Source organism: Chaetodon auriga, chromosome 16, assembly GCF_051107435.1.
Source record: "Chaetodon auriga isolate fChaAug3 chromosome 16, fChaAug3.hap1, whole genome shotgun sequence".
NCBI lineage: Eukaryota > Metazoa > Chordata > Actinopteri > Chaetodontiformes > Chaetodontidae > Chaetodon > Chaetodon auriga.
In genome coordinates, this window is record NC_135089.1 from 17,265,789 (window position 1) to 17,291,464 (window position 25,676).

At 45.3% G+C, this 25,676-nt stretch overlaps 1 protein-coding gene across 3 annotated transcripts in view; it reads right to left on the reverse strand.

Moving 5' to 3' along the window:
- grin2ba (glutamate receptor, ionotropic, N-methyl D-aspartate 2B, genome duplicate a) overlaps positions 1-25,676 on the reverse strand; it is a 119,077-nt gene that overhangs the window by 66,576 nt on the left and 26,825 nt on the right. For all 3 annotated transcript variants that reach the window (XM_076751730.1, XM_076751728.1, XM_076751729.1), the window contains exon 4: positions 21,113-21,751. In XM_076751730.1, coding sequence (XP_076607845.1) covers positions 21,113-21,751 — 639 coding nt within the window. The remainder of the gene's footprint in view (positions 1-21,112; positions 21,752-25,676) is intronic.

Here is a 25,676-nt window from a genome sequence, read left to right on the forward strand (position 1 = left end):
CACATGCAGCGTAAAGCGTGACTTATGTTTGCTTTATTTGTCTGGCCTGTGCAGCCGACAGGGGAGGGGTCACTCCTCTTCAGTCTGGAGGAAGGTATACGGGAGGTAGAGGGACGGAGGGACGAGGTGGGGGGGGGGGGCAGGAATGGGTAAAGGCTAAAGGAGAAGTCAGATCCCAGAGGGAGCGAGGAGTGAGGGCAGGAGGGAAAGCACACAAATGCTCCACAGCTTCTTTAAGTTTGCATGACTTTTTTTTTTTTTGTCCCACTACACTATTCTGCTCCTCCAGCTTCGTCGCCTCACATCCGTCTCCCTTCCTCCCATCTGCACTCTCCCTGCACACGTGTCACTCCCATCCCTCGCCTTCTATAGGCCTCTCTCTTCTTTGTACGTTGTTATGCCCAGCACACACACACACACACACACACACACACACACACACACACACACACACACACTCACTCCCTCTTCCTCTTTTCCCACGCTCAACCTTCTTGTGTGTCCTTAACTGTCCTTTCCCTCCATCTCTGCTGCTGATACACCCGACACTGTTCCTTTTCTCATCTGAACTTCATCCAAACCCATCTGTCCACTCTCTTTCAAGTTCCGCCTCTGTCTCTCGCTCCCCTGTGTTATCTTTTCCTCCTGTTCCTGATTGGATTATTATTATTCCCCAAATGGATTTTTGTTCTGACGATTCAGCATTTGGAATGAATATTTAAAGGGGAATTTCTAAAGTTATTATCCTCCAAATGGATTATTATGCACAGCACCCAGCTGGAATTTATAAAGTAGAGTTTAGCGTGTTGATTTTTTCAATTTGGCTCGTCTTCTCAACCCTGAATGCTCTTTCTCCCTCTCTCACGCTTTTTCCCTTTGTCTCTTGCCATCTCTCTCTCTGTCCTACTTTTGAACCCAGTTATTCTATCCATCTCTCTGTCCTCCCTCCAGACCCTCACTCTCCCTCTCTGTCTCCCTGCCAACCGGCCCCATTGCCCTCCCGCCCTCCTTCTATTTCCTTCTCTCACTCTTTCCCGCTATCTCTCCCTCGTCCCGCTTCTCCACCCCCCCCACCCCCCCACCCCCCCAAATCACTCTCCCTGCAATGTTAATTCAAATTGCCTGGTTTGGGAGGACAGTACAGTTCCAATAATGCCGAAAGCACTTAGGAGAACATAATCAATCTCTCTCTCGCTAGCTTTCAGTTTCTCCCCTCCATCTCTTTCTCTCTGTTTTCTCACCCTATTTTATATTCCCTCCATATGTGGACTCTCCGCCTCCTTTAAGTCTCACTATCTCGACACTGTACTAAACGACCCTTTCTCGTTTGAATATTTTATCCGTGCTCTAAATGTCTGTCTTCTGTTAACATGAGCATGGCATTATACACTGTATGGTCTGGTTTGTCATGGTTTGGCCCCTCTGTTCCAGCTGAAGGGAAACCTTAAAGCTGCGCTGTGGAGTTCACCACTAGCGGCGATACAGAGCAATGTTTTTGCATTTAGGTCCCAGTTTTGTTTCCACTGTGAATACACAAGGGTCCACATAATGCATTTTAGTGAGAAAAACTGAATATAAACAGCTTTTGTTTGTTTACAAGAACACTTCACAGGGCACCTTTAATGCTACAGCTTATGGTGTATTTCAGACAGCTGTGTGCTTCCAGTTTGGGGAGATCACTTCCTGTTTCATCATGACAGTGCCCCCCTGCACAGACTCAGGTCCATGTAGAAATGGTCTTCCCAGTTTGGTGTTGAAGAACTTGTCCGGACCTCAACCCCACTCATCACCTTTTTGAGGAACAGGAACACTGACTGCGAGCCAGGCTTTATCGCCCCACGTCATCAGCCAACGTCACTGAGGTTATGGTGCCTTAATGGAAGCAAATGGAAGCTGTTTGCAAAATTCTCGATTTCAAAGCTCGTCAGGATTTTTTAAATATCGTGCTTTTTTTTTACAGAAGTATACAATTTCCAATCTGACTACACATGACATTTTGTTGGCAGTATCCATGGTATAGTGATTGTAATGAATGGCATTGTGGGTAAGAAACACCTGGTGCCATGCTTGTCAGGTAATATCTTTTACCTATTGAAGCCCATGCCTTTGGAATGGCACATTCATGTTTGTGTGTCCAATCACTTCTTTGCAGTTTACTGTCTCTTTTCCTTGCTTGAACAATTGCCCCACTTAAATTCTCCTCTTTCCTGTGGCCAAACCCCTCCGTCACATCCCTCTATTTGTCCCTCCACCCACCTTCCCTTCACGCTCAGAGAGTTTTTACCACACACAAAAATTCCACTCCCACTCCTCTTTTCGCTCTCTCTCTGACTCTTCCTCTCTTTTCCTTGTCAGTCTGTCCCTCGCTCTTTCATGTACATGCACACCTCTCCTCAGGTGTCAGCTGCTGCCCTGTCAGGTTTAGGGGAGACAGGTGGGGAAGAGGAACACAGATGAAGAGAGAGAGGGGAACGGGGAAAGGGAAAGATGACAGAGAGGGTGAGGGAGGGAGAGAGAGAGAGAGAGCGAGAGAGAGTGTGACAGAAAGTGAGAGAGAGGTGGAGAGAGCGAGTGAAATACTTGTAATTCACAGAGACAGGCTGCGTTTCCGTGGCAACGTGGTTTCCATCGTAACAGCCCTGCTAAGGATGCCATTAGTGGGGAACAAAAAGAGAACGCCACTCACCGCTCGTATGGCGCGCGTGCACGCACGCACACACACACACACACACACACACACACACACACACACACACACACACACACACAGATACGAAAACACACACAACAATCACCTACATGCATTTAGAAGTCCAACTACACTCACACACACAAGCGCTCAAGATAAGCTGCGCGCGCGCACACACACACACACACACACACACACACACACACACACACACAAATGCATCCACCCACACAGCGCTCTATTCCCCCCATTCAACTCACAACTCAACACACATCCCGCTGCCACTTCCCCACTGCCCACACAGAAACTCAAGCTAATACAGACATATTCTACTCTGTCTCACACCTGCGATTAATCCTGCCGTGGCTCCTCTATAGCACGAGCGTCAAATTATTTCACACTTGGCGCCGAGCGGCGAGGCCCTGTCATGCCATGGGAGCATGTTCTGCTGATGCCGTCCGCGCCGTGCACTTGTTGGAAACGACATGCTGAAGGGATATTAAGACTTTGGTCCACATTTTAGACTGCTGACCCATTTACATTTCAGCTGCAGCTTTTATCAAATGGAACGCACCAAAACATCCACAAGAGAAAGAGATTAAATTTGTAAATCACCAGCGCATAAAGCAGACAACAGTAAGGAGCGTGAAGGTCAAAGCAGAAACACAGAGACTGCAGAAGAACCCATCCCTTCAAACAATTCACGCTTTACAGAGAGAGGAAGGAATAAGAGTCAGTTTTTCTTTAGTATTCAGAAGACATGTCAATAGTTTGTTGTACAGAAGGCATGCTGCTGACCCTTTGCATCCACTCAGCGATGCTCAACAGCATCTTGATAGTTCTGGCAGGACAAAGGGGAAGAGAAGAGGAGGCAAAGAAAACGCTTTGTACCTGCTGTCTATGTGCATATCAGTTATTGTTAATTTATAACAAACACAAGTCAGGTGGTCATTATTATCTCATCTAAATTAAAGGACCTACAGTATGTGGTATAATGCTGTGATATGAGCTCCTAAAATGTGCACTGTGCACAATCACACTCTCTAAGCCCTGATACTAGACAGCATGTTGATATTACTATAGGCAGCAGGCATGTTGCTCGCTCTCTGCTTTGCTCCAGGGCATCAGAGACAATAACCTAGTTTCCACTGCAGGGCCGGATAGCCAAACAGAGCTTGTTCATAACCTACTGCGTGTCACCATGAAATTTCATCTCAAAATAAAATGTGATTTGTTTTGTTCCTTATTGCCAATAGAGATCAAGCAAACAAATGTTTAAAACGGTTTCATTGGAAAATGGGGAAAAAAAAAAAAAAAGGCTTTTAAGGTAATGGTATGAAGACAAAACATATCAGGGGTTACGAAAGCATTCTGAAATGAAATCCTCGCCCTGTAAATCTCGTTGCGCCATGGCATTTACATTTACTCATGAGCCCTTTGACCTTGCGATGGAAAAGTGGTTGAAGTTACACTCGCTACAGCCTTCATTACTTGTGAGGATGTGCTTGAGCTCTATGGCCAGAACACACAGTGACTCACTTGCGGGATGATACTATAAGGTCATCTGCAGAGGGTTTAATGTCATCGGACCTCTGAACTGCTGAACTGAGAATCATTATGTTGATACCAGTGTAGGAAGCAGCACATTCCCAACCCTCTGCACTGCTCTGGGGCACGGGAGATGTTGTTCCTCCATACAGGGACAGGCTGTTACTCTCATATAGAACTGTAGAGCTGCAAAGCTGTTTGCAATCATATGGGTGAGGTGCAACCCTATGCTCAAAACGCTCTGTGTATACAAAGGTAGGCTTGTGTGTGCATGTGTTACGGGGTGAGTTGGGGGTTGATGATGTGTTTCTGTGTGAACTGCATGTTTCATGACTCTCCATCATCAGCACAAACAATTCTCCTGACGCTGTTGATGCTTCCATATAAGTCAGCAAGAAGACGTGGGAGAAATTATATTAAAAATATGTAGTGCTAAAGCAGGCTCGGGTGAAGGGTCTCCTTGATAACAGAAACTCCTGCAGGGTGCAACACAGAGAAAAGCGATGCTTGCGCCCAGAGATAGCTGAGTGTATAAGTCGGCCACCCCTGAAGCCTTTTTGTGTCCCCCCACTGACCTTGGATCAAATGCTGCCAAAACGTCCCTTTTTAACTCCCTCGATGAAACACAGAAGTTGATGCCTATGATGCTTTTCAAACGCTACTGAACAGCAATGTTTAGCATTTAAAGTAAACGCACGGGGGGTGAACATGACAGAAACACGGCGTTACATAAAAAAGGCCTTTGAAATGACTAAATCCCAAACAGAGAGGCACGTACAACGACACACGAGGATCACATCAACTTAAAGGGCCACCAGCAAAATGTGAATTCTAATTAGATGTGTGAGCTTATCTGACCGCAAGACATTGACTCAAAGGGAGGCTGATGGACGGTAACAGACCTAATGTGGTAGTTAGCTCTGCTGGCCAACAGTTGGCAGACACGATGGATTCGGCAAAACTTCCATCAACACTGGTTAGGGGAAGATGGAGGTTATGTCAAATAAACTAAGCTTAAGATACAGTCAGAGTTTGGCAGCTATAGAACTTGGTTATGTTTAGAGAAAATCATAGTAACAGTCACTGAATTGCAGCTCTGTGTTGGAACGTGAACTCAAGCCTAATGAATGAAAGTCTGTTACACTCCATGCACCCAACCACCACCCTGACCTCCATACCCTTACCTTTTGGCTTTGCTAAATAGAGAGCACAATACTTCCTGCACTGACACTGATCATTGGCACTGGCTGTAAAGTAAACTGTGAGGAGCAGAACTGTCCAGTACAGATGGATTTCCGACAGTACAGTACGATCCTTGGCTCTGTATTTGTACCTCGATTCCTGAAAACAAGGATCAGGGCTTACTGCCAGCTAGGGAACTTGGTGCTGGATCTATTGTGTACAGGCAGCCATCTTGAGGGAGTCGTTTGGTCCAACGATCGCTCAGCACGGACACATAACAACCCAGGTATATGGCTGTATGGCTGTTGTGCAGAACCCCAAGGTGAAAGCACACATTCTTTAATGATGCTGCCAAATTTCAAGAAGATAACGGCCCTCACACGAGTTGTTTCATGGGCAGAGGATAAAATCAGACCCTGTCTGTGGTCTCTGGAGAAACAGATTTCCACCTCCTTCATTTCTCAAAGAACTACAACCACTTTTTTCTTAAAAATTCACTGCAGCAATCCAAGATGGAAAGTACTCTGAGGACAAAATGTGACCCTCCCCCTCATTTAGTCTGTTTTTTGCCAATCTTGCAGGAAGTTTATTTTATTTGGTCCACCCAGGGCAGTATGTATTCAGTATTTTGATTTGTGTGCTCACATAAATCATGCTGACCACAGCGTGAGATCTAATCATACAAGTGGATATAAATTTGGATACAAATCCTCTTTTTTTTTTTGACATGTATCTTTGTTGCTGGCCTCACTTAACAAAGATAAAAGTTTGGCTACAGTGTGCTGCAGAATCGACTTGATCAAATGTGATGCACAGCACGCTGTAGGTAGGTACTACTATCAACTGGCCCTTATCCAGAACAAGGTGAGAATCCAGTCTTGTCTCTTCCTTCCACATTCTTATCTAACAAAATAACCTTGGCGTAAGTTGTAAGAACTACACAGAGTCTGCAGCGACTGTATCAGCTGTGTCTCTGTGGCAAAGTTGACGCTATGCTGAGATGCACACCACAAATTTTAGACATGGGGGTCATGTCATCTTTCATGTTAGCAGAATTGTGTTTGACTATTATGTAAAAATATATTAAAAAAAGGGAAATTGTTTTATTGAAGCAGACTTACAGACTGGGTACTTGCATGTGTATGGGATTGTTTTTGTGTGTGTGTGTGTGTGTGTGTGTGTGTGTGTGTGTGTGTGTGTGTGTGTGTGTGTTAGTTGTTGTCCCAGTACACAGTGTTCTGTTTATTAGCATATTGCATTGTTTAAAAGTCCCCCTCAGCGCCCGGCCGCCTCATGCCAATAAAAGTCTATTAAGCCTGTTTGACTTTGCTAATGCAAATCAGTCTTTGGCGGAGACCAGGCCAGCCAGAGCTCCAGTCTACTAAACAAGAGCCTGACACAGGACTGATGTGACTGAGAACAAATACGGGAACTAATGCCAACAACTAAATGCCCAGTGGGGGTTGTTTTATTGAAGATAATAATGGTGATGATGGTGATGACTGATGATACTGAACATGGTAATGATGATAAAGATGATGGAATGACAAATAATAAAATGTCCAGTGGCAAGATAATGGTGGTGACGATGAAATTTCTGACCTCATAAAAATGTGGTTTGAAATCTGACAACTAATACTGTGTAAAACTGAAATTAACTGACCTTTCATGAACTTTAACGCTTTACGGCAGTCGGTCAGTCCACCACCAGACTGACAGATCAAATATTGAATGGCTTGCCATGAAATATGGTTCAAAAGCGCATAAAGTTAAACATGAGCCACTTCTTTACTGTTTTAAAACAGATCACTTTTTTCAGGGGACTGTGAGGGCCATGGCAAAACCTTCAGCTAATGCCACATGAAGAAGGATCATTAGGATCATTATCCTGTTGCTGAAGCCATCTTCTTTTCACATTCATCTTTTTTACAGATGGCGTGATGTTTGCTGCCAGAATCTGTTGGTATTTAATTGAATCCATTCTTCCCTGACCAGTAAAATGTTCCCTGTGCCACTGGCTGCAACACAAGCTCAAAGCATGACTGAGCCACCTCCGTGCTTAACAGTTGGAGAGGTGTTATTTTCCTGAAATTCTTAATATTAATAATTATATAATTAATAATTATTATTTTAATTTTCAGAGTGCTTGGCAGCTGTTTAAAGAAGCCCATGGCACCTGGTTGTTGGGACAAGGTTTGAGGAGTCACAGCATTTATAAATCTTAGAAATCTGCAATATTTAATCTTTAACTTTATCACTTTTGGCGGCCAGGTCATCTTCTACTCTCTTAACTATTCACAGTAGCAGATATTTTGACCAGGGGTAGCCAAAGATTTTCATGCCACCGTACATGCTCCTCTCAGGAAAAACTGCAGTAACCTTGGTGATCCTCTAACTTCTCATGTAGCGCCATCATCAGGCCAAAATTTATATTATAGTATTTTGGTCTCTGACAAAATACCTGCAAAACTAATGACACTTTGTGTGAATTGGTAAACATTATATGACATCATCATATTAGCATTGCCATTTTGATCATGTTAGCATGCTGACCTTAGCATTTAGCTCAAAGTAGCTGTGTGGGTCAGGAGAACCTCACAGGGCTGCTGCCATGGCTGTAAACTCTTGTAACTTATAATTCAGACTTTTATTCATGCCTAATGAGTTCCTGGTTTAAACCACATTTCACAGACTTTCACGATGGGATTTGGCCACAGATGAAGTCAAAGAACACTAAAACATAATTTCCTTCAAGGTTCAGTGCACAGCGTTTAGTTGCATCTAGCAGTGAGGATGCACAATGCAACAAACTGATCACCCCTTGGCTCAACCACCCTTGTGGTGGCTGCTGCAAACCTGAAAGGCACTGGTTAGAGGTTTGTCCATTCTGGGCTACTTACTACTAGAAACATGGCAACGCAACTAAGTGGACTCCATGGAAGAAGACGTGATCACCCTGTAGATACAAAGAGCTTCTTTAAGCTAACAAAAACACAACGATTCTTATTTTCAGGTCATCATACACTAATGGAAACGTATCTGGAAATGCTGCATTTGTGCCAGTCGATCCCCCTAAATCCTACACACTGGACCTTTGAAAAGAACATCCTTTGCAATCTCCTTTAAGTTGGTTTAACATGTCACTCTGCAGTGATAAACATGGGAATGCTGGGCACAGTGAATTCACTGAATGGGACTCAAGGTTCATTCAGCAGCTATTAGCCAATGTTGCTGTTTTGAAAAGTTGTCTCTACAACACTGAATAGATTACTGGAAGTTGTCAACTCATGAATGTACTGTATATGTCAGTGTGTCATACTCTCTGCAGCTGAAATTTAGAGTGACACAACCAGTATAGCACAAGGGTTTTCTGTGATGGAGAAAAGATTGGTGAGACTAGTTTGGTCTTATCTAATTGTCTCATCCTCAGTGTGACTTCAGTGAACTGTCTGCATGGACCTACAGGTGTAATTACTTTTCAATAAAGGCCATTTTTACTGCTGCATCTATAAGTCTGATCTGTGCCAACAACATTTTAACATTTCAGAAGAATCCTGTTCCCTAAAGTGCTGCAGTGCATTAAATCACATTTGCAATTTCTGCCCTGCCGAAATGTGACATCCACGAAAAGTAACTACTGATGTACAGTTATTATTCAGATGCGTAAATGTAAAATCCTGCCTGTTTCTGATGGTGATGAGGATGATGAGCCAAGTGTGTTTAGGCTGTGTTGGCAGCCTAGGCCTTCATACTGTAAGGAAAGTATCCACACAGAGTGAGTATCATACATGCTGGAGGTGTATTTTTCGTCTCGCAGCATTGTCTATTTGTCACGTCTGACTCATACGTCTGTGTACTGTATCTCTAACTGTGTTTGTATGGATGCTGAAGGCCGGGCAGAGTGCCCGTCGGTCGATGTGTGAGGACGAACCGCAGGTTTGTGGGTAAATGCAGACAGACAGAGGGAGTGAACACTAAAGAGGAGGTGGTGTTTGCTGTAATTTAGGAGAACAAGGGAGGGGAGGGGCAACATTTACATTCATCACAGGCGCTCGCTTCAACTCAACTCACATGACGTGAGGAAGAGGGGGAGAGGCGAAGGGGAGCGCCAGAGCAGTTGAGATAAAAAATAGAGAGATGTAACGAGACAGAATGGGGTTGAGCAAAGAGATCTTTTGTGTTTCTTGTTTGTTTTGTTTTTTTAATTTTTTTATTCAACCCCAGGAATCTGTAAACACAAGGCTCTAAATAGAGAAAAAAAAAAACAGAAAACATTTGAGACAAAAACTATAGACAAATTAATGCTATTTCTAAGTAACGCACTGTGGGTAAATCGAAATAAAATGACAAAAGAAATCTAAAAACACCGCAGGGACAGTGTGTTTGCTCCCATGTTTGCTTTATAGGACGATCCAGCTGTGTGTAGTAGCACATATACTGTGTCAGGGGTGTTGACGTTGGACCGCTGGCCTGTTTTCCCAGCTGACATCCATCTCAGGGTGAAAACCTTGAGCACTAATGAGGGTCAACTCAGATGGAAACAGCCTCTGACATCTAAAGAGATTGGATTGTCACCTGGAATACGCACCAGTTTGTGTTTGTGTTTACGTTTAAGATATATTTTGTATACATGTGTTCTGATTGGGACCACGCAGGAAGGGGAGTGGAGTTTATGTAAGCGCCTGCAAGTGTGTGTGCATGTGTGTGTGTAGATGTGCATTACTCGCATTGTGGGGACACACGTCTGTTTACACAGCAACAGGGACTCGCTTTCGTAAAAGGGACAACATGCACTGTTCATAATGTAAATCACTATAATTTAAGGGTTAAGGTTATTTAAGGGTTAGGGTCTCCAAGAAATTAATGAAATGTGATGGAAATACAACTGTGTGTGTGTGTGTGTGTGTGTGTGTGTGTGTGTGTGTGCTCATACACGGCACAGAAAGTGTCTAGGTTGAATAATTTTTATGCTGCAGGTCAGCAGGAAAACATCTGAACATATTGGTCTGATGTATAGTGTGTGTGTGTGTCTGTGTGTGTGTGCGTGCGTGTGCGCGTGTATCACAGCATGTGGCTCTGACAAGAGCCAGCTTGGCACAGCACTGGTGAGTAATTGAGCGAGCACATTGTAGTCTTCACTCACGCCTTTCTTCTTCCACATCCCTGCCTCCTCCTCTCTCTTCTTCTATGCCTCTGTCCATCTTTCCTTCCCTCTGTCCTTCCCTTCCTTCTATTGGCCCACTTTCCTTTCTCTCTCTCCGTCTTGCCTTCCTTTGCTCTCTGTCTTCCATTGATACAGCACTTGTAACAGTTGCTCGACACAGGAGGTCATGGGTGAGATGGAGCATGGACAAAGCAAGGACAAACAGGGGGAAGGCAAGAAGAAAAAAATGATGATATTAGACGAGGGGTCTAAAGGAGAGATAAACTGACGGAAAAAAGGATAAGAAAAAGGGAAATGTTAAGCATTAGAAGAGACTGAAGGGGAAAATGTACTTGAACTAAGATTCAAATGTGTGTTTGCACGGGTAAATGAGCCGTAATTCAATATTTTAATTTGTCTACATCCAGAGCAATCAGATTTTGATGATATAATCAGATTTTGTTGTACAAATTAATGAATCCAAGCAAACTGTAATTATAAAGGTGAAGAGTTTTGTCCAATTAAAGACCAATCGGGAACACAGGTATTCATTTATTTTATATTTGAACTTTAATTTGCTATTATGTGATATATACTGTATCAGCATTGATCTGTCACTCAGTAGCAGTGGTTCGTAACCAAAGTGGTGGCTCAGTAGTCTTAAGTTTGGCACAGCTTTTTTCACAACTTCTGCTGGTTTAGAAAGTGTCATAATTACTGGGATTTTCTCAATGTGTCCTTTGGCCCGTTTCCTTCCACTGTATTTCCTTTATTTACATAGCACTGTATTCTCACTTTGAGGAGAGACTTGCTGATAAGACGACACAAGCGGGTGACTCAAACAGAGTGATCCTCCTTTGTCAATCTCTGCATCTCCATTTTGCAAGCTCTGGGCCGAGTGACACTGAACAAACAGACCTCATGTCTCAGTGAGTCTACAGGTATCTCCCCTCAGCACCATATTCAAAAGCAGATTGATTTTGTTCAAGTGTGCTGACACATTGTCACGAGCCAGAAACTGACGCACAGCATAACAGTGGTGAATATTAACAGCTGTTCTCATGGGTTATGAGCTCCATTCCAGTAAATGCTAATTATTCTACTGTTTCTAAGTGGTTCAAAATAAACTAATAACACTTGTGTCACAAGGCACTGTAAGAAGTGGAGCCTTCTAATCAGATAACTGTGTTGTTAGGGTTTACGTAATGAGCAACAGCAGCTTAAAATCAATATCTCATGAATGAATTATTGTGATAAGCTGGTAAAATTACCTTTAATAAAAGGTGTGATCAAGACACACGCTTGCGGACACATCGTTTGGGTAGTTCTTAGTAAGCTGGTGTACGTAAGAGTGTTCATTTTTCTGATAAATAAGTCATTTGGGGGTATAACATCATGACTGACAACTAAATACCTTGATATCATGGCTCCACCCCCCTTCCATGACTACTGTAAAGACTCCAGAGTGAGATGGCAGCGCCTGTGTCTGGGATATTTTGGCTTCACATGTGGAGACCATCATTATTTAAAGTTATTGGGAGAAACATGTTCTTTCATTGGCCTTTCACTGTAAAAAAAAAAATTGCATTGGAAGAACAGCAGCCTCCTTAAAGTTTGTGCCATAAAACTGAGCCAAATCTGATCCAATAACACCAACCATAAAATCCAGCGCAGAGGCTGCCAAGCTTGTCAGCAATGGTCTCATTTGTTTAGACTGATTACACCGGTGAAACAAAATGGAGGCGCCACTGGTTTAAGGATGTTAAAATACTGTTTGTATCACCTTTCCATGACACTCTGATCTAAAGTGACTTCCACTGAAGATGGAAGTGAAGTCTCACTCAGTTACAACACAATGGGTATGCTAAGGGCTGAATCTGTGACCACGAGAGGCGGAGGTCTATAACAGGACAGACGTAAACAGTTGGAGGGGAAGTGGTTGTGTTAAAGGTTAAAGAAGTGGATGTCTGGGTCAGGCAGTCTGGGACAGCAAGACTTTGATCCTTTCACGGTAAGAGCTGTGGGACAGTAATTAACCAGTCTCCTAAATTTTTCCATCCATATCTCCCCTCCTCTCCTCTCTGTATATACCGTATGCTTTATAGAAAGCACTGACTCATCTCAGCTTATGAATAGATAGAGGTCCATTCCCTCTCCACCTCTGAATCAGGGCGGGGGCAGGCGGAGATAAGGCTAATCAGGGTCCCGGCAAAGGGCTGGTGGAAGGCCCACGAGGGGATAAGAGGGGAGGGTAGATGTCAGTGAAAAGGGGGAAAAGGGGGAGGAGTTGCTTGTAGATCTTGGTGGTGGTGATGGTGATGTAAGGAGAAGTGGGAAAAGGTTGGTCTAGACTATCTGCGTCGAGAGGGAGGCAAGGTAAAGGAGGAAGAGCAGAGGGGGGAGGGGGGTGAGGCTGGTGTTAGCTGCAATGTAATAAGAGGAGGAGGAGGGGAAGAGGAGGTTTTGGGGGTGTAAGGGCGAGTCCAGGGGGAGTCAGGAGACGTGAGTGGAGGGCTGGGATGGAGGGGAAGGTGTGGCTGGTCCCGTACCAGAGGGACAGAGAGTGAGAATGAAGGAAAAGAGGCCAAGTTCCTGCCTGGAAAAGAGAGGGAGGGGAGCGGGTGAGATCCAGACAGGAGGTAAAAAAAAAAGAGGAGGTGAGAATACATTGGCAGAGTATGGAGGGACGGATGAACTGTTGCTGTTTACTGTGCACTCCAGATGAATTCTGTTTTATTCTACTGTCTTCTACTGACATCTGAACAGGAGGAGAACCACAGAGAGGGACGGAGAGAGTGGGTCAGACAACAGGATGGACTCAGACCTGATATCTGCTGTCAATCTGTCTGTCTGCCTTACGTTAGCTGTCACAGGATGGACCAGGGTAAGGAAAGCCGACTTACATGTTTAACTGCTGTGTTAATGTAGAGTATGGGAGCAATATGTCTACAATGTAAAGCAACGGAGCAGAGGAGAGAAACAATGTGAGGCGGAACGAGTGAAAGTGAGACAGTTGAGGGAGGGTGAGGTGTAGAAAAAAGTTATGGGGTGAGTTTAAAAATGGCCACATTCTAAATGGCCGGAGTAAATTAAGACCAACGGGGTTGGAAAATAGGACACATAAATTTAGGACTTTCGATATTTTTCACAACCTCTTCCTATCATCCTTGTTCTCTCTCTCCCCCTCTCTCTCTCTCTCTCTCTCTCCCTCTCTTTCTTTCTCCAGGAAAGGGGAACACACACAGTGGGCTGTCACATTTTCTAAACCAGGACAATGAGACGGTAAGAAGAGACTAGTAGTGGGACAATTCCGTCCTAAGAAATCGGGCATTACCGAGCCACGCTGCGGCTGGAAACCCAGGTCACAGGTTCAGAGTATATTTCTATAGATGTGGATATATATTCTGTGATCCTAAGATTTTTATTAAAGGACCAGTGAGTAACATTCAGGGGAATCTATTAGCAGAATATGCAGAAATCATATAATCATACAAGGATGTTCAAAGCTAAATGATTCTTATTTTCAGGTGATTATACACTAATTCCATTTCTGTCAATAGCTCACTTTAAATCCCACACACTGGCCCTTTAAAGACAACGCCCTTTATGGTGCTATTCATGGTTTGCATTTTCTCGAAACAGCCGTGTATTGACATTCTGTAATTCCCTCTCAGCATAATAGTCTTAGTTGTTCGCAGCAACACTAAAAAGCTGTCACTGGCAAAACACAGGGCGGCTTTAACAGCCTCAAGAGACGTCATGTGTTTGTCACGGTGGTTAGCCCTGACCGTTCATTAAAATACACCTAAAAACAAGACAATGGTCATCTTCTGTGCACAGATTTGGTCTTAAATATTGCAGGTGTAATGGAAGGTGAAGGAGCAGCCGTCAGCGCCCAGAATCCCTGTTACCACCAGCAACCACAGGGGTCGCCAAATCAACCAGGAGAGAAATCTTGAGGAGTACACGTTGCAGCGGCCTGCTGCCAATCAGATGTGTCATCACCACAGTGTGCATGAGCTACTGCATTATGTATAAGGAGAATAAAAGCCTACAGTCTTTAAAACCATTTTAATTCTTAATTTATCTCTTTGTTTTTCTATTAGGATGTTTAGCTTTTTTATAAGGTGTTCAATAAATATTTTTATATGTGCTGAGACAAAAGAAACAAGACCTAATCTCAGGATGCATTCAGGTTCTGAAAATTTCAGGTAATATCCAGATTTTTGCAATTGGAAATAGCCATATGAGAAAGTGCTAGACACACAGACAGAAAAACAACTAACAGAGAAACACCCAGGGGGGGAAAAAACTAGACAACACGAGCAGCAAAAAATAAATAAATAAATAAATAAAAAGAGAGAGAACATATCCAGGATGAAAGGATAGATCAGAAAGCTGTTACAAGGGGTTTACTGCGCTTTACTGGACACAACAAAATCCATGAATGAACTAAACAATTAGGGAGGGGAGATGTGAAAGAGACAGGAACAGAGACAGACAGACAGGAGAAATGGCAGAGAAATAAAAACAGACAAAGAGAAACACTGAGAGAGACATCAAGCACAGGAACACTCGCTTTTAATTCTCTTATCGTTTACAAATGCTCCTAATTGCGTCTATGTTTTAGCAAGGACGCGGTGCTGCCAAGCTGAACAGCACATTACATTAATAGAGTACAGGACCTCAGTGATTACTACAACAATAGGTGCTGCTGCAGGACATTAATTGGGAATATAAATGCAGGCACATTTATGTTCAACCCACTGGACGAAAGACGACGTGGCGCGTGTACCTCAAACGGGGAACGGTGCCTAAGCAAGTCCATTACTTTGTGACCCAAAATTAAAAAGGGTTATTCTCCCTAAATGTGGGATGAACATAAATACAGAGGACAAGTGGAACATGTTTCTTTGGAAATTGAGGTATGGACATTAATTGCTCCTCTGAATTCACCCCTGCACTGTGATTAAATGGTTCAACTGGCTGACTTCACACAAACACACACACACACACACACACACACACACACACACACACACACACACACACACAAGGTCCACAACAATTATCCCCGGACACAGTTCAACACCAATTCTACACTATCATCGAGCCTGTTTCCTCTGGAGTGCGCGCACACACACACACACACATGCTCAGACACACACACATGCTCAGACACAAAATTGCTCTCTCTCTCCTTACAAAGGCTTGGACGCCCACAGGCAAACGACCACATTGGAAACGATGAAAAGCCTGAATTATTTGGGCAAAAGTTAATTGATCACATCCTGCTGTTTTGTTCCTGGAGACGGCTGCCAGTTACACAAAAGATGGCCGCGGACAGATTTGCTGGTGTGTGGGAGCGCCTGTAAGTGCCTGCATCCCCACGTCTGATGGGTTGGTGATGGTGTTGCAGCGTTGTGGATCTAGCTTAGCATTTCTTCCATTATCGACTTAGATATTCATACATTAATTGCCCTTGTAACGCAGGTCTTGCATCGTATTTATGAAAACACGCGTGTGGGCGTGAGCATGCCTGCCGTGTTTTTGTGAATAGTTAAGTGAGTAAAAATGACCAGTGCTTAGTAACACCACCTTTGGCAAGTCTCACAGCCTGTAAAGGCTTTTTGTTACCAGTAAGAGTAAGATTTTCACCCAGTCTTGCTGCAAGAGGCTTCTGTTTCTGTGAGATTCTTGGGCCGTCTTGCATGCACTGCCTCTTTCAGGTCTCTCCACAGATTTTTGATGATGTTTAGGTTGGGGGACTATGAGGGCCATGGCAAAACCTCCGGCTTGTGCCTCTTGAGGTAATCTATCGTGGATTCTGAGGTGTGTTTCGGATCATTACCCTGTCGTTGAAGCCATCCTCTTTGTCAAACACAGGTTTTGATTTGTCTTTCTAGCAAACCGACAAGCAATTCTCTCGGACAGTTTCCTTGTTCTGCCGGACCTCAACGTGACCGCCCCTGTTCCTGTGAACTTCCATCTCTTAATTACATTACAAACTGAGGAAACAGCTACCTGAAAATGCTTTGCTATCTTCTTGCAGCCATCTTCTTCTTCTTTGTGGGCATCATTTTAATTTTAGTTAGTGCGAGGCAGCTGTTTACAGGAGCCCATGGCTGCTGATTGATGGGACAAAGTCTGAGGAGTCACAGTATTTACAGATCTTTGAAATTAGCATCACCTGGCTTTTCCTTACCATGACTGTGATCAGAACATAGACTAAACAAGCGGATTGAGACCTTGGTGCTCTTTTCTTTTTTTTCCCTCCAAAATTGCACAAGACAAAAAAATTACACTAATGCGAACATAGATTTTGACCAGGGGTGTCCAAACTTCATGCAACCGTATGTGCAAATGTTATTCATATTACACCGCAGTTTCCCTCAGGTCACCAGGGCTGGCTGCTGTTCCTTTTTTCAGTAATTGCCGACGATCTTACATTTAAATCCTGTGCACAAGTGGATGCTATCTCTCTCCTCATCGACAGCACCAGCAGCCTCCACTTACAGATTAGCTCGCTGTTCGTATTATGTGGCGGCCCTGGGGTGATCAGCGACAACTACAGCTATTTGTACCGCTACAAAGCCATACCTTCTAGACAAGCTGAGGAAAATGGCTCACCATGTCATGATAATATGAGCATTAGCCAAAGCTTTAGATCACGCTGATTACCACAGCTCAACAGACATTGTAAGGGGACAACAAGCAGGGTGGTGCTGGAAACCACCACAGACAAAAGACTGGCAACTGCAGCCATGTTGGCTAGGTAACAACACACACAAATTCACACACACACACACACACACACACACACACACACACACACACACACACACACACACACACACACACACACATGCAGATGCACAAGGACACACACGCCCTTAAACTCCTGGATGCGTTCCCTCTCTCCTCTCCATCTCCTCCTCCTTCTTTATCTTCTCCTGTCTTTCACAGATGTGGCTACAGCTGCGCTCTATCCATCTCTCTCTCCTCCTTCATTCCTCCATTTAGGCTGTGATTTCTAGAGCAAAAAGGCAGCTCCTCTTTTTCATGTAACACTGGCTACGCTGGATAGATGGCGATACACCTGCTGCTGCACTCCCTGCAAACGCACGCTCTATGTCACTCTGCCACTCCCTCCCTCCGTCTCTCTCCTTCTCTTCTCAGTGGCGCGGCGGAGCACTCAATGCACTCATCCTCTTACTTACCGCCCAACCCTCCCTCACTGATCTTATTCATTGATATAGATGTGAGTGCCCTTTGCCTCCATCCATCTCTCTCCTTTCTCCTCCTCCTCTGCCTTCCTCTTCATTCTTTGTTAATGCTAGACGAGCTTGGCTTCCTCTTTCCGTCCCCTCATCTATTTAACTCTCTTACTTTCCAGCTTATACACAAGTTCACTCTTTCCCTGCACCGGCAGTGACTACACACAGTACATAGCCACTTCCCACTGGCAAGCTGAATGCAACCGCTGTGGAAGCTGTAGTCCCACTTTTTATTGCTGAGCTACTGCTGCAGTTTTGCTCCAACCCCAAGAGGACTTGTTCAAAAAAATCCAGTTTTGTTCTTGTCACAGATGTCAGAAGACTGACGGAGTTGTCAGGCTGATTGGGAGGCAGTTGTGATGCAATGATGCAGGACTGGATGGGGGACTTTATCTCCCATTGGCACATAATGCTCTGCCTAGCTTTGTGTTTCATCACCGCAAACACCGAGCAACACTCCTTGTAGATGCAAATGTGAGCAGAAAAATGTTCTTCTGACTGTGATTCGACCTGACTCTTCACGCGGCACTACAGTGGTCCACTCCAGTGGGTACATTTTATGGAATTATCTTGTAGCGTTCCTCCAAATTCTTTTCCTATTCATCCCGCACTAAAAATCAAAACGCTGTTTTCCCCGCCTTGTGCGTCGCTCTCTGTTATCATCCTTCCTCGGATGTGTAATGAAAAAGGAGGGGTTGTCTTGCCAACTGTAATAGCAGCGTTTGGCCTTCAGTTTCGATGGTGCACACATCTGTGTGTGTGTATTTGTGTGTGTGTGTGTGTGTGTGTGTGTGTGTGTGTGAGCGAGGCTGTAAGATAAACACCTCATATTGCCATCCCTATTTCCCAGTCCTTGTCAGTCCATTTCCTTGAGACACTCACTCACAATAAAAGGAAAAAAAAAACATATCGCAGCCCAATTTTTCTTAAGCTCTATAAACTCTGCCTTTCATTCCACCTCCCACAATTACTCTCTATTGCTTTTTCTCCATCTCTGCTGTCCATAAGCAAGAAAAGTTTCCTCTCCTTACTCTTCCCTTCCTCATCTCTCTTTATCTTTCTCTGCATCTCCCACTCACTCTCAGAGACATTTTTCCTGCTTTCTCCCTCCCTCCCTTTTCTCCCAGTCTAATGGTGTCAAACTCTGTCCCTCATCTGTCCATCACCTCTACAGACCCTACCTTATCTGGCCCTACACCTCTCAAATGACACCCACCTCTCCTCCTCGACCCGCTTCCACTCAAAGTAGAATTTCTTCCACCCAATCTCACCCTCACTATCTCAATTTCTCCACTTTTCCCCATGTTTCTCTCTCTCTCTCCCTCCCTCTGATCCTTCTCTATCGTATTTTCGCCACTCCATTGTCTCAGCCCATTAGGCAGACACAAATCCGTTTGGAGACTGAGCCTTAGCGCAGCCCCGTCCTCACTCTCCTGGGCCTTGTGCAGCCAGGAGGAAGCTCTCAGGAGAGGCAGACTCTGGCTTGTGGCCGGGGGAAATCCATTTAAACCTCTGCCACAAAACACTGTTCTTTCCTGCTGCCTGGTGCACTTAGGGCACATGTGCTTAATGAATGATACCGTCCCTGCGCGCACACACACACACACACACACACACACACACACACAGGCCCATGCATCCCTTAACTATACCCTGACTACCTCTCATTTCCCTTCCCCTCCCACAACCCCCGCATCCTTCCACAAAATAAGACACAGGCATAATTTTCAGAAGTCATGCAGCCATCCATGCACAGGGAGGGCTCTCAAAGATTTATATGTTTTTAGGACATACAGTTAGTGGGGTCTGGGGTTAAAGACATATGTGGCCACAGTTCAGGGGCAGATCCCTACATGTTTAAGAGGTGTGTGCATGAATGAGCATCACGCTGTGAAAAAACTGTGTGTGCGGTAAAGCAGTTTCTGCATGTTCGCTTGGAAGAGCGCAGTTTTAAATGGGAGTGGACGGTTCCCTGCCATTTCTCTCCTTGGTGCTCTAATGAGAAGGAACACATAGAAGAGTTTCAATGGTGGCCGCTGGCCTGGCCACGTCACCGCGACTCATGTCTCTCGTGGCACAAAGACCTGTTGACACCAGTGGGTCAGCACACAAACAGGACGACGACGGCGCGAAGACAAGAATGGCTGAGATAAGACTGAGACTGTCAAGCAAGTCCTCGACAGCAGCGGCAATTGTCGCCAGTGTTTTAATAAAGGTTTCACTTTCGCTGTATGGAAGCCACATTAAGTTTTGTTTTATTATTTGATAAGGCTGGATTTATGCACAAAGTACCAAATGAATGAGCTGATTTTGTGGAATGGGGTCCAAGCCCAGATCCCAGGCGAACACAGATAAAGCAGTAGCAGATTGCTTGATCCCATTAGGCAAGGCCTAGTAAATAGGCAGAGATCTAGCTCTCTGTTCTGGTGCAATCTCCAGCTGATCCTGTCACTGGCATCAGCACTGTTGGCAGTGTGTCTTTCAAGTCAGACAACCCAGCTTACCCTGCCTGCCTGTCTGTCTGCTTGTCTGTCTGCACCCTGATGCAGTATGGCGGCAGGGGAAGAGATGAGGACTCCAAACAAGTCTAAATGGCAGTACTGACTGGGCAAACTTGATGTTAAGAGGCTAATGCAGCAGTGATAGGGGAGGGTAGAGTGTTTGCACGAAGAAAAACCCTGCTGCATCTAACCAGGGTCTGTAGCACAAGCAGACCTTTATGGCAGACATGCCACTGACACCATTTACAAAGATACACAGCAAAACGTCTATAGCTGTGTAAGCTGTGTAGTCAGAGCCAGAGTCTTTTCGTGATGGGTAAAAATCTCTGTATGGTGAAGTAATGTATCCATGACCAAGATTTCACAGGGATCACTACAGTAAATAAAGCCATGATTGATGGCAATTATAATGTAATCAAGCAGATTTGAGTCCACAGAGTTGCCTTGAAGAACCAAACGGCATTGTATGCTACAGCGTCAGTTTGGTTTGGCGTCATTTTGGAAGTTGTTATTTTGGTGAATAACAACATTAAACATTTTGTGCAGTGGTGTAGTCAGAGGTAAGTGCAGGACACTGTGTTTAACAGTGCTGACCAGCGCTTTCCATTCACTGTTTCCAGGGTGAGCCACTCTTTATATTTTAACACTCAAACCACCCACACATACTTCCTTGCACAATTACTGTAAATGCGAAACTTTTTGTGTGAACATAGGCTGTGCTGCTTGTAAATGAGTGCAGGTTTGAAGGCGGAAGAAAGACTTTGAGTCCTACCTTGGCGGCCATGATCATGGACGAGCCCCCGCGGACTCCGAGGATGGGGATATGAGTCTGGGCTGAAATGAAGTCAAGGATTTGGGCGATGGCCTCCTGGTCGGTGTCATCCCCAAACACCACGCCCTGCAGCCAGTGCTCCGTCATTAGGTCACAGATGCTCTTGATGATGCTTTTAGGGTCCGTCTCATTCATGGTCAGCACCTCCACGTTGGGCGCCATGTGGAGGAAGTCCTCCTTCTCCCGAGCTCCGGCCAGCGCCACCTCGCTAGAGTTGCCCACCAGGACGACAGCGATGCTGAGGCCACGCAGGATGTTGGGCAGGGCCATGTGGTGGGGAGGGGGCTGGGGAATGGGGATGTAGTGGCCACCACCACCGCCCCCACCCTTCTCTCTTCGTGAGTGGCAGGCCGGGGGCAGGTGGAGGAGGCAGAGCAGCAGGAGAAGGAGGGAGAAACAAAGAGAGGCGCTGGTACGGCGGTGGAGCGATGGAGGCGGGGGCGGATGTATGGGTAGCACTCGCCTCTCTTGCTCCTGGGTGACCGAGGGGGCGGAGGAGGAGGCCCCGGCTTGGCCGCGAGGCGGGGAGGGGCTGCGGCAGCCGCAGACAGGCATGGTGGAGGAGTGGGAGAGTAATACCTGGAGAGGTAGAGGAAGAGGAAGAGGAAGAGGAGGAGATGAACAGAAGGAGATGGAGACAGAGAGAAAGGGAGAAGAAGGAGAGGGAGGGAGAGATTTGATAAAGCAAGACAACAAGAGAGAAGGATATCGAGGGTTAACATAGCACCATGCAACATTGATTGAATAAAGTGAATTGCCGAGAGGCTACATGCATCACATGAATCAGTGCATATCAATGTCAGTCCGCAGAAATGGGGCGTTGAGGGGGAGAATGGAGCAGGAGCGGGAAACCTTGTGGAAAACGAGGCTTTAAAGACTCATAGAGAGATGAGAGAGAAGAGGTCACACTTGACACATAAATAGTGCATAAACACACGCACACAGATACATGCTACGATGGCGTATAGTTTACGTATAATCTCACGCAAATCAATAATTCATGTGGAATGTTCTGAGGCAGCATTATGATATGTATTATGGAGGATATAAACTCTCCCTCCAGATGAGATGCTGGCTCCTTGACAGGGGAGGAGGGCGGGAGGGGAGTGACGGAGGGAAGAAGGAAGCGAGCCGTATTGGGAATGCGAACGAGAGAAAGGGCAGATGGAGGAAAAGACGGCTCCATGCCAAACTCCGGCTGACTGACAAACTGTCTGGAGCGAGATGAGTGACACACCAACCCGAGACGCAGACAAACTGACTGATGCCGAAATTGATTACGTGATTGACGGCAGAGGCGCTCGGAGCAACTCGCAAGACTTTGATAAGATACCCGCCCTCCTCCCTCAACCCCTATTGGCCTAGTTTAGCACTCAGCCGTCTGCTGTCCATCCCTCCATCCTTCCACCTCCCTCCCACGTTCTACTTGACCGTATCTCTCTGCGACTCCCCCCTCATCTCTGTGCTTATTTATAGAGCTTTTCATTAATGTGGATGCGGAGGGGAGGAAGGGCCATGTGGGCCAGTGAAAAAGGCAAAAAGAGAGAGAGAGAGAGGGAGAGGGGAAATGAGCATGATCCAGAGAAGACAAGAGGAAGGGAGGAGAGACGACGGCAGCGAGGTGGGACGGCAGCAACACAACTGGAGACAGCGGCGGACATGAAAACGAAGCTTTCCGAGGAAGATGTGTGTTGTCTCTATGTTTACATGTGAGCGAGTGGGAGGGCATGTGTCGCCTTGAGTTTCTCAGCATACAGTCTGTGTAGGTGTACAGTCGGCGGGAATAGATGTTCACTTCAATTTGTGGGCAGAGATACCCAGGACAGTGGGGGCGCAGTTGCTCGTGAACTCCTTCTGAGTGGTGTATTGTGTGTAAATCTCATACATGACTGTCTTTAACAAGGCAGATGGAAGGTACAAAGACAAACAAAAACACTAAAACAATAACCACCCTGTGAAGATGACAGCTAATAAGGCAGGAAATGACAGGGTGGAAGACAAAGCAAGAAAGAGATTGAGAGAAGGATAAAGGGATGTATGCGGAGATGACAGAACAACTTCTTTAGGGAAAACTAATTGCTGGAGGTTCGTCAGCTCTAATTACAGGTCCCTGTGTTAATAGTCAATTGCACACCACTCTCCAGGAAGGATGGAGAGGTGGGAGGGAAGGAATGAGGCAGGGATGATAAGAGGCACGAGGAGACGGGGGGGGGGAGTGGGAGGGTGTAAACTGAGGAGGACCTTGGTGAGACGCAGCGAAGATGAAAGACAGCGGAGGGGAGAGGAAGAAAGGCACAACAAGAGACAGAGAAAAGGCGAGAAAGAGAGACAGAAGAGGAGGTACAGGAAGACAGACAGCAGAGGAGAGAGAGGAAGAGTCACAGAGTGAGTGACAGAGAGGGAGAGAGTGAGAAAGGGAGGGAGCGAGACAGAGAGAGAGAGAGAGAGAGAGAGAGAGAGAGAGAGAGTGAGAAAGGGAGGGAGTGACACAGAGAGAGAGGGAGGGAGAGAGGGAGGGAGAGAGACAGTCAGACAGACAGACAGAGAGAGAGAGAGAGAGAGAGAGAGAGAGAGATGCCCTCTTTGAATCTGGACTTCTCTGGCAGCACTCTGTTTCCATGGCAACAATTAAAATAGGCCTACATGTGCACACATACAGACACAGTTGATGGACACAGAGATATACACACACACACACACACACACACACACACACACACACACACACACACACACACACACGCCTGCATGCACACACACACATTTTGCGATAAGCATTGATCATGTAAATGCGGCGATGTGGTCCGGCGCTGCACACACTCTGCTGTGCATCCTTAAAATGGGTTTATTTTACACACCAATTCCTCTCACGCACAGATTAGCATAGGGACCTCTGACACATTTCACACGTGAACACACACAACACACACAAAGAAAACACACTCTTTTTCATGCATACACACACCAAACTCCCCATCTCCCTCTCTCTCTCCCTGTCACACACAGTAGGCTGCAGCCCCACTCACACACACAAACACACACACTGGCACTCAACACACGCACCCTCCGGGTGCAGATTATATTAGCCAACGTGCTGTGTAACTCCAATGATCATTCAGAGGATGAGGCCATTATAAAGTCCCACAGCGAGTCAAAGCATGTCTCGTAAAGAAACACAAAAGCCTTGTATTAAACTGAAGATTACACAAGTGAGGTTATGACACTAAATGACCCCATTTCCCCGTCAGCCAGCCCCCGCGTCTCACCCACCATTTGCTCTATTAGCCACACCAGCGCACACAGCATCCATATCAGTTACACACGGGTGGACCACAGATAGCCTCAACCAGCCCGAGACCCCTGAGGTCCAAAGCCACACGTACTTCTGCTTGTCCCAAACCTATTTTATTTAATGGGAAACCTTGGCTGAACACACATGCACAAACATATTTAACACTGGAAAAGCGTGTGTTTGCATATATTTTGTTGAGTGTGTACATTTAATTACAAGTGGAAGGAAAAAAAATGTGAATGGTTAAATGTGCCGCAAATGATTTTTATGTCTACAAAGTATTTAAAGGAGTTTGTGGGCACATCTCACTGACGCTGAGCCTCACAAACTCCTGCAATTCTTGATTTATTACACAACACACGAGACACAAGACGCTAAAGAATATAATGATCCAGTATGTCGATTAGAGCTTAATTAATTAATCACGTGGCAGAGTTTTTAAGCAAAAATGGGAAAAATTCACTGGTTTTACAGCTTTTCAAATGTCAGTGTTTTAGGTTGCGAGCGTTTTAAAGCCACTCAAATCTTGGTATTTGTCTTTTTGACTAAGTAAGCCACATTTCAGTTAAAGTTTGGAATAGGTGTCCTTAGGTCTTATTTATCTGTTTCTTCAGGTCTCTGTGGACTGGCAACACTATCAAACCACCACTAACGGTAAAAACAGGGTCCTCTGCACGTCTGGCATCAGATTTTGATTGAAACATTGCTCAGTTCTGACTGGTGCATGGACGGACATGGCATCACCTTTCTGCAACTGAGCCCCGGTCGCCTTAAACCAGCGAGAAGAGCACAGATGAAAACACACATACAGAGATGTTAGCATGAAGTAACCAAGACTATTCTAATTGTCAGGCAGGATGATGGGAGTTTTTTTTGCTTTTTTGTCACATACCAATCAATCATTTGAGAAATTAATGGGCAGATTGATTGATTTATCTTTTATTTTTTGCTGTTCCATGCTCCCTGTGTTTGTGCCAACAGGGATCTGCTTTGCAAGTGACTGCAAGACACTGTGGCAAATACAAATTCCTACTAACACATCCGACAAGATTCTGAGGACTGAACGTTGGCGGCTGGCTAATTTTCAAACCATATACGGGACTCATCACATAAGTGGCAACACCATCAGCCAACACTAACCCAGCGAAACACACTCTTAAAGGATGTGAAGCCACAGTTTCTTCTCAAATGCAGAAAATAGTCTTACTAATA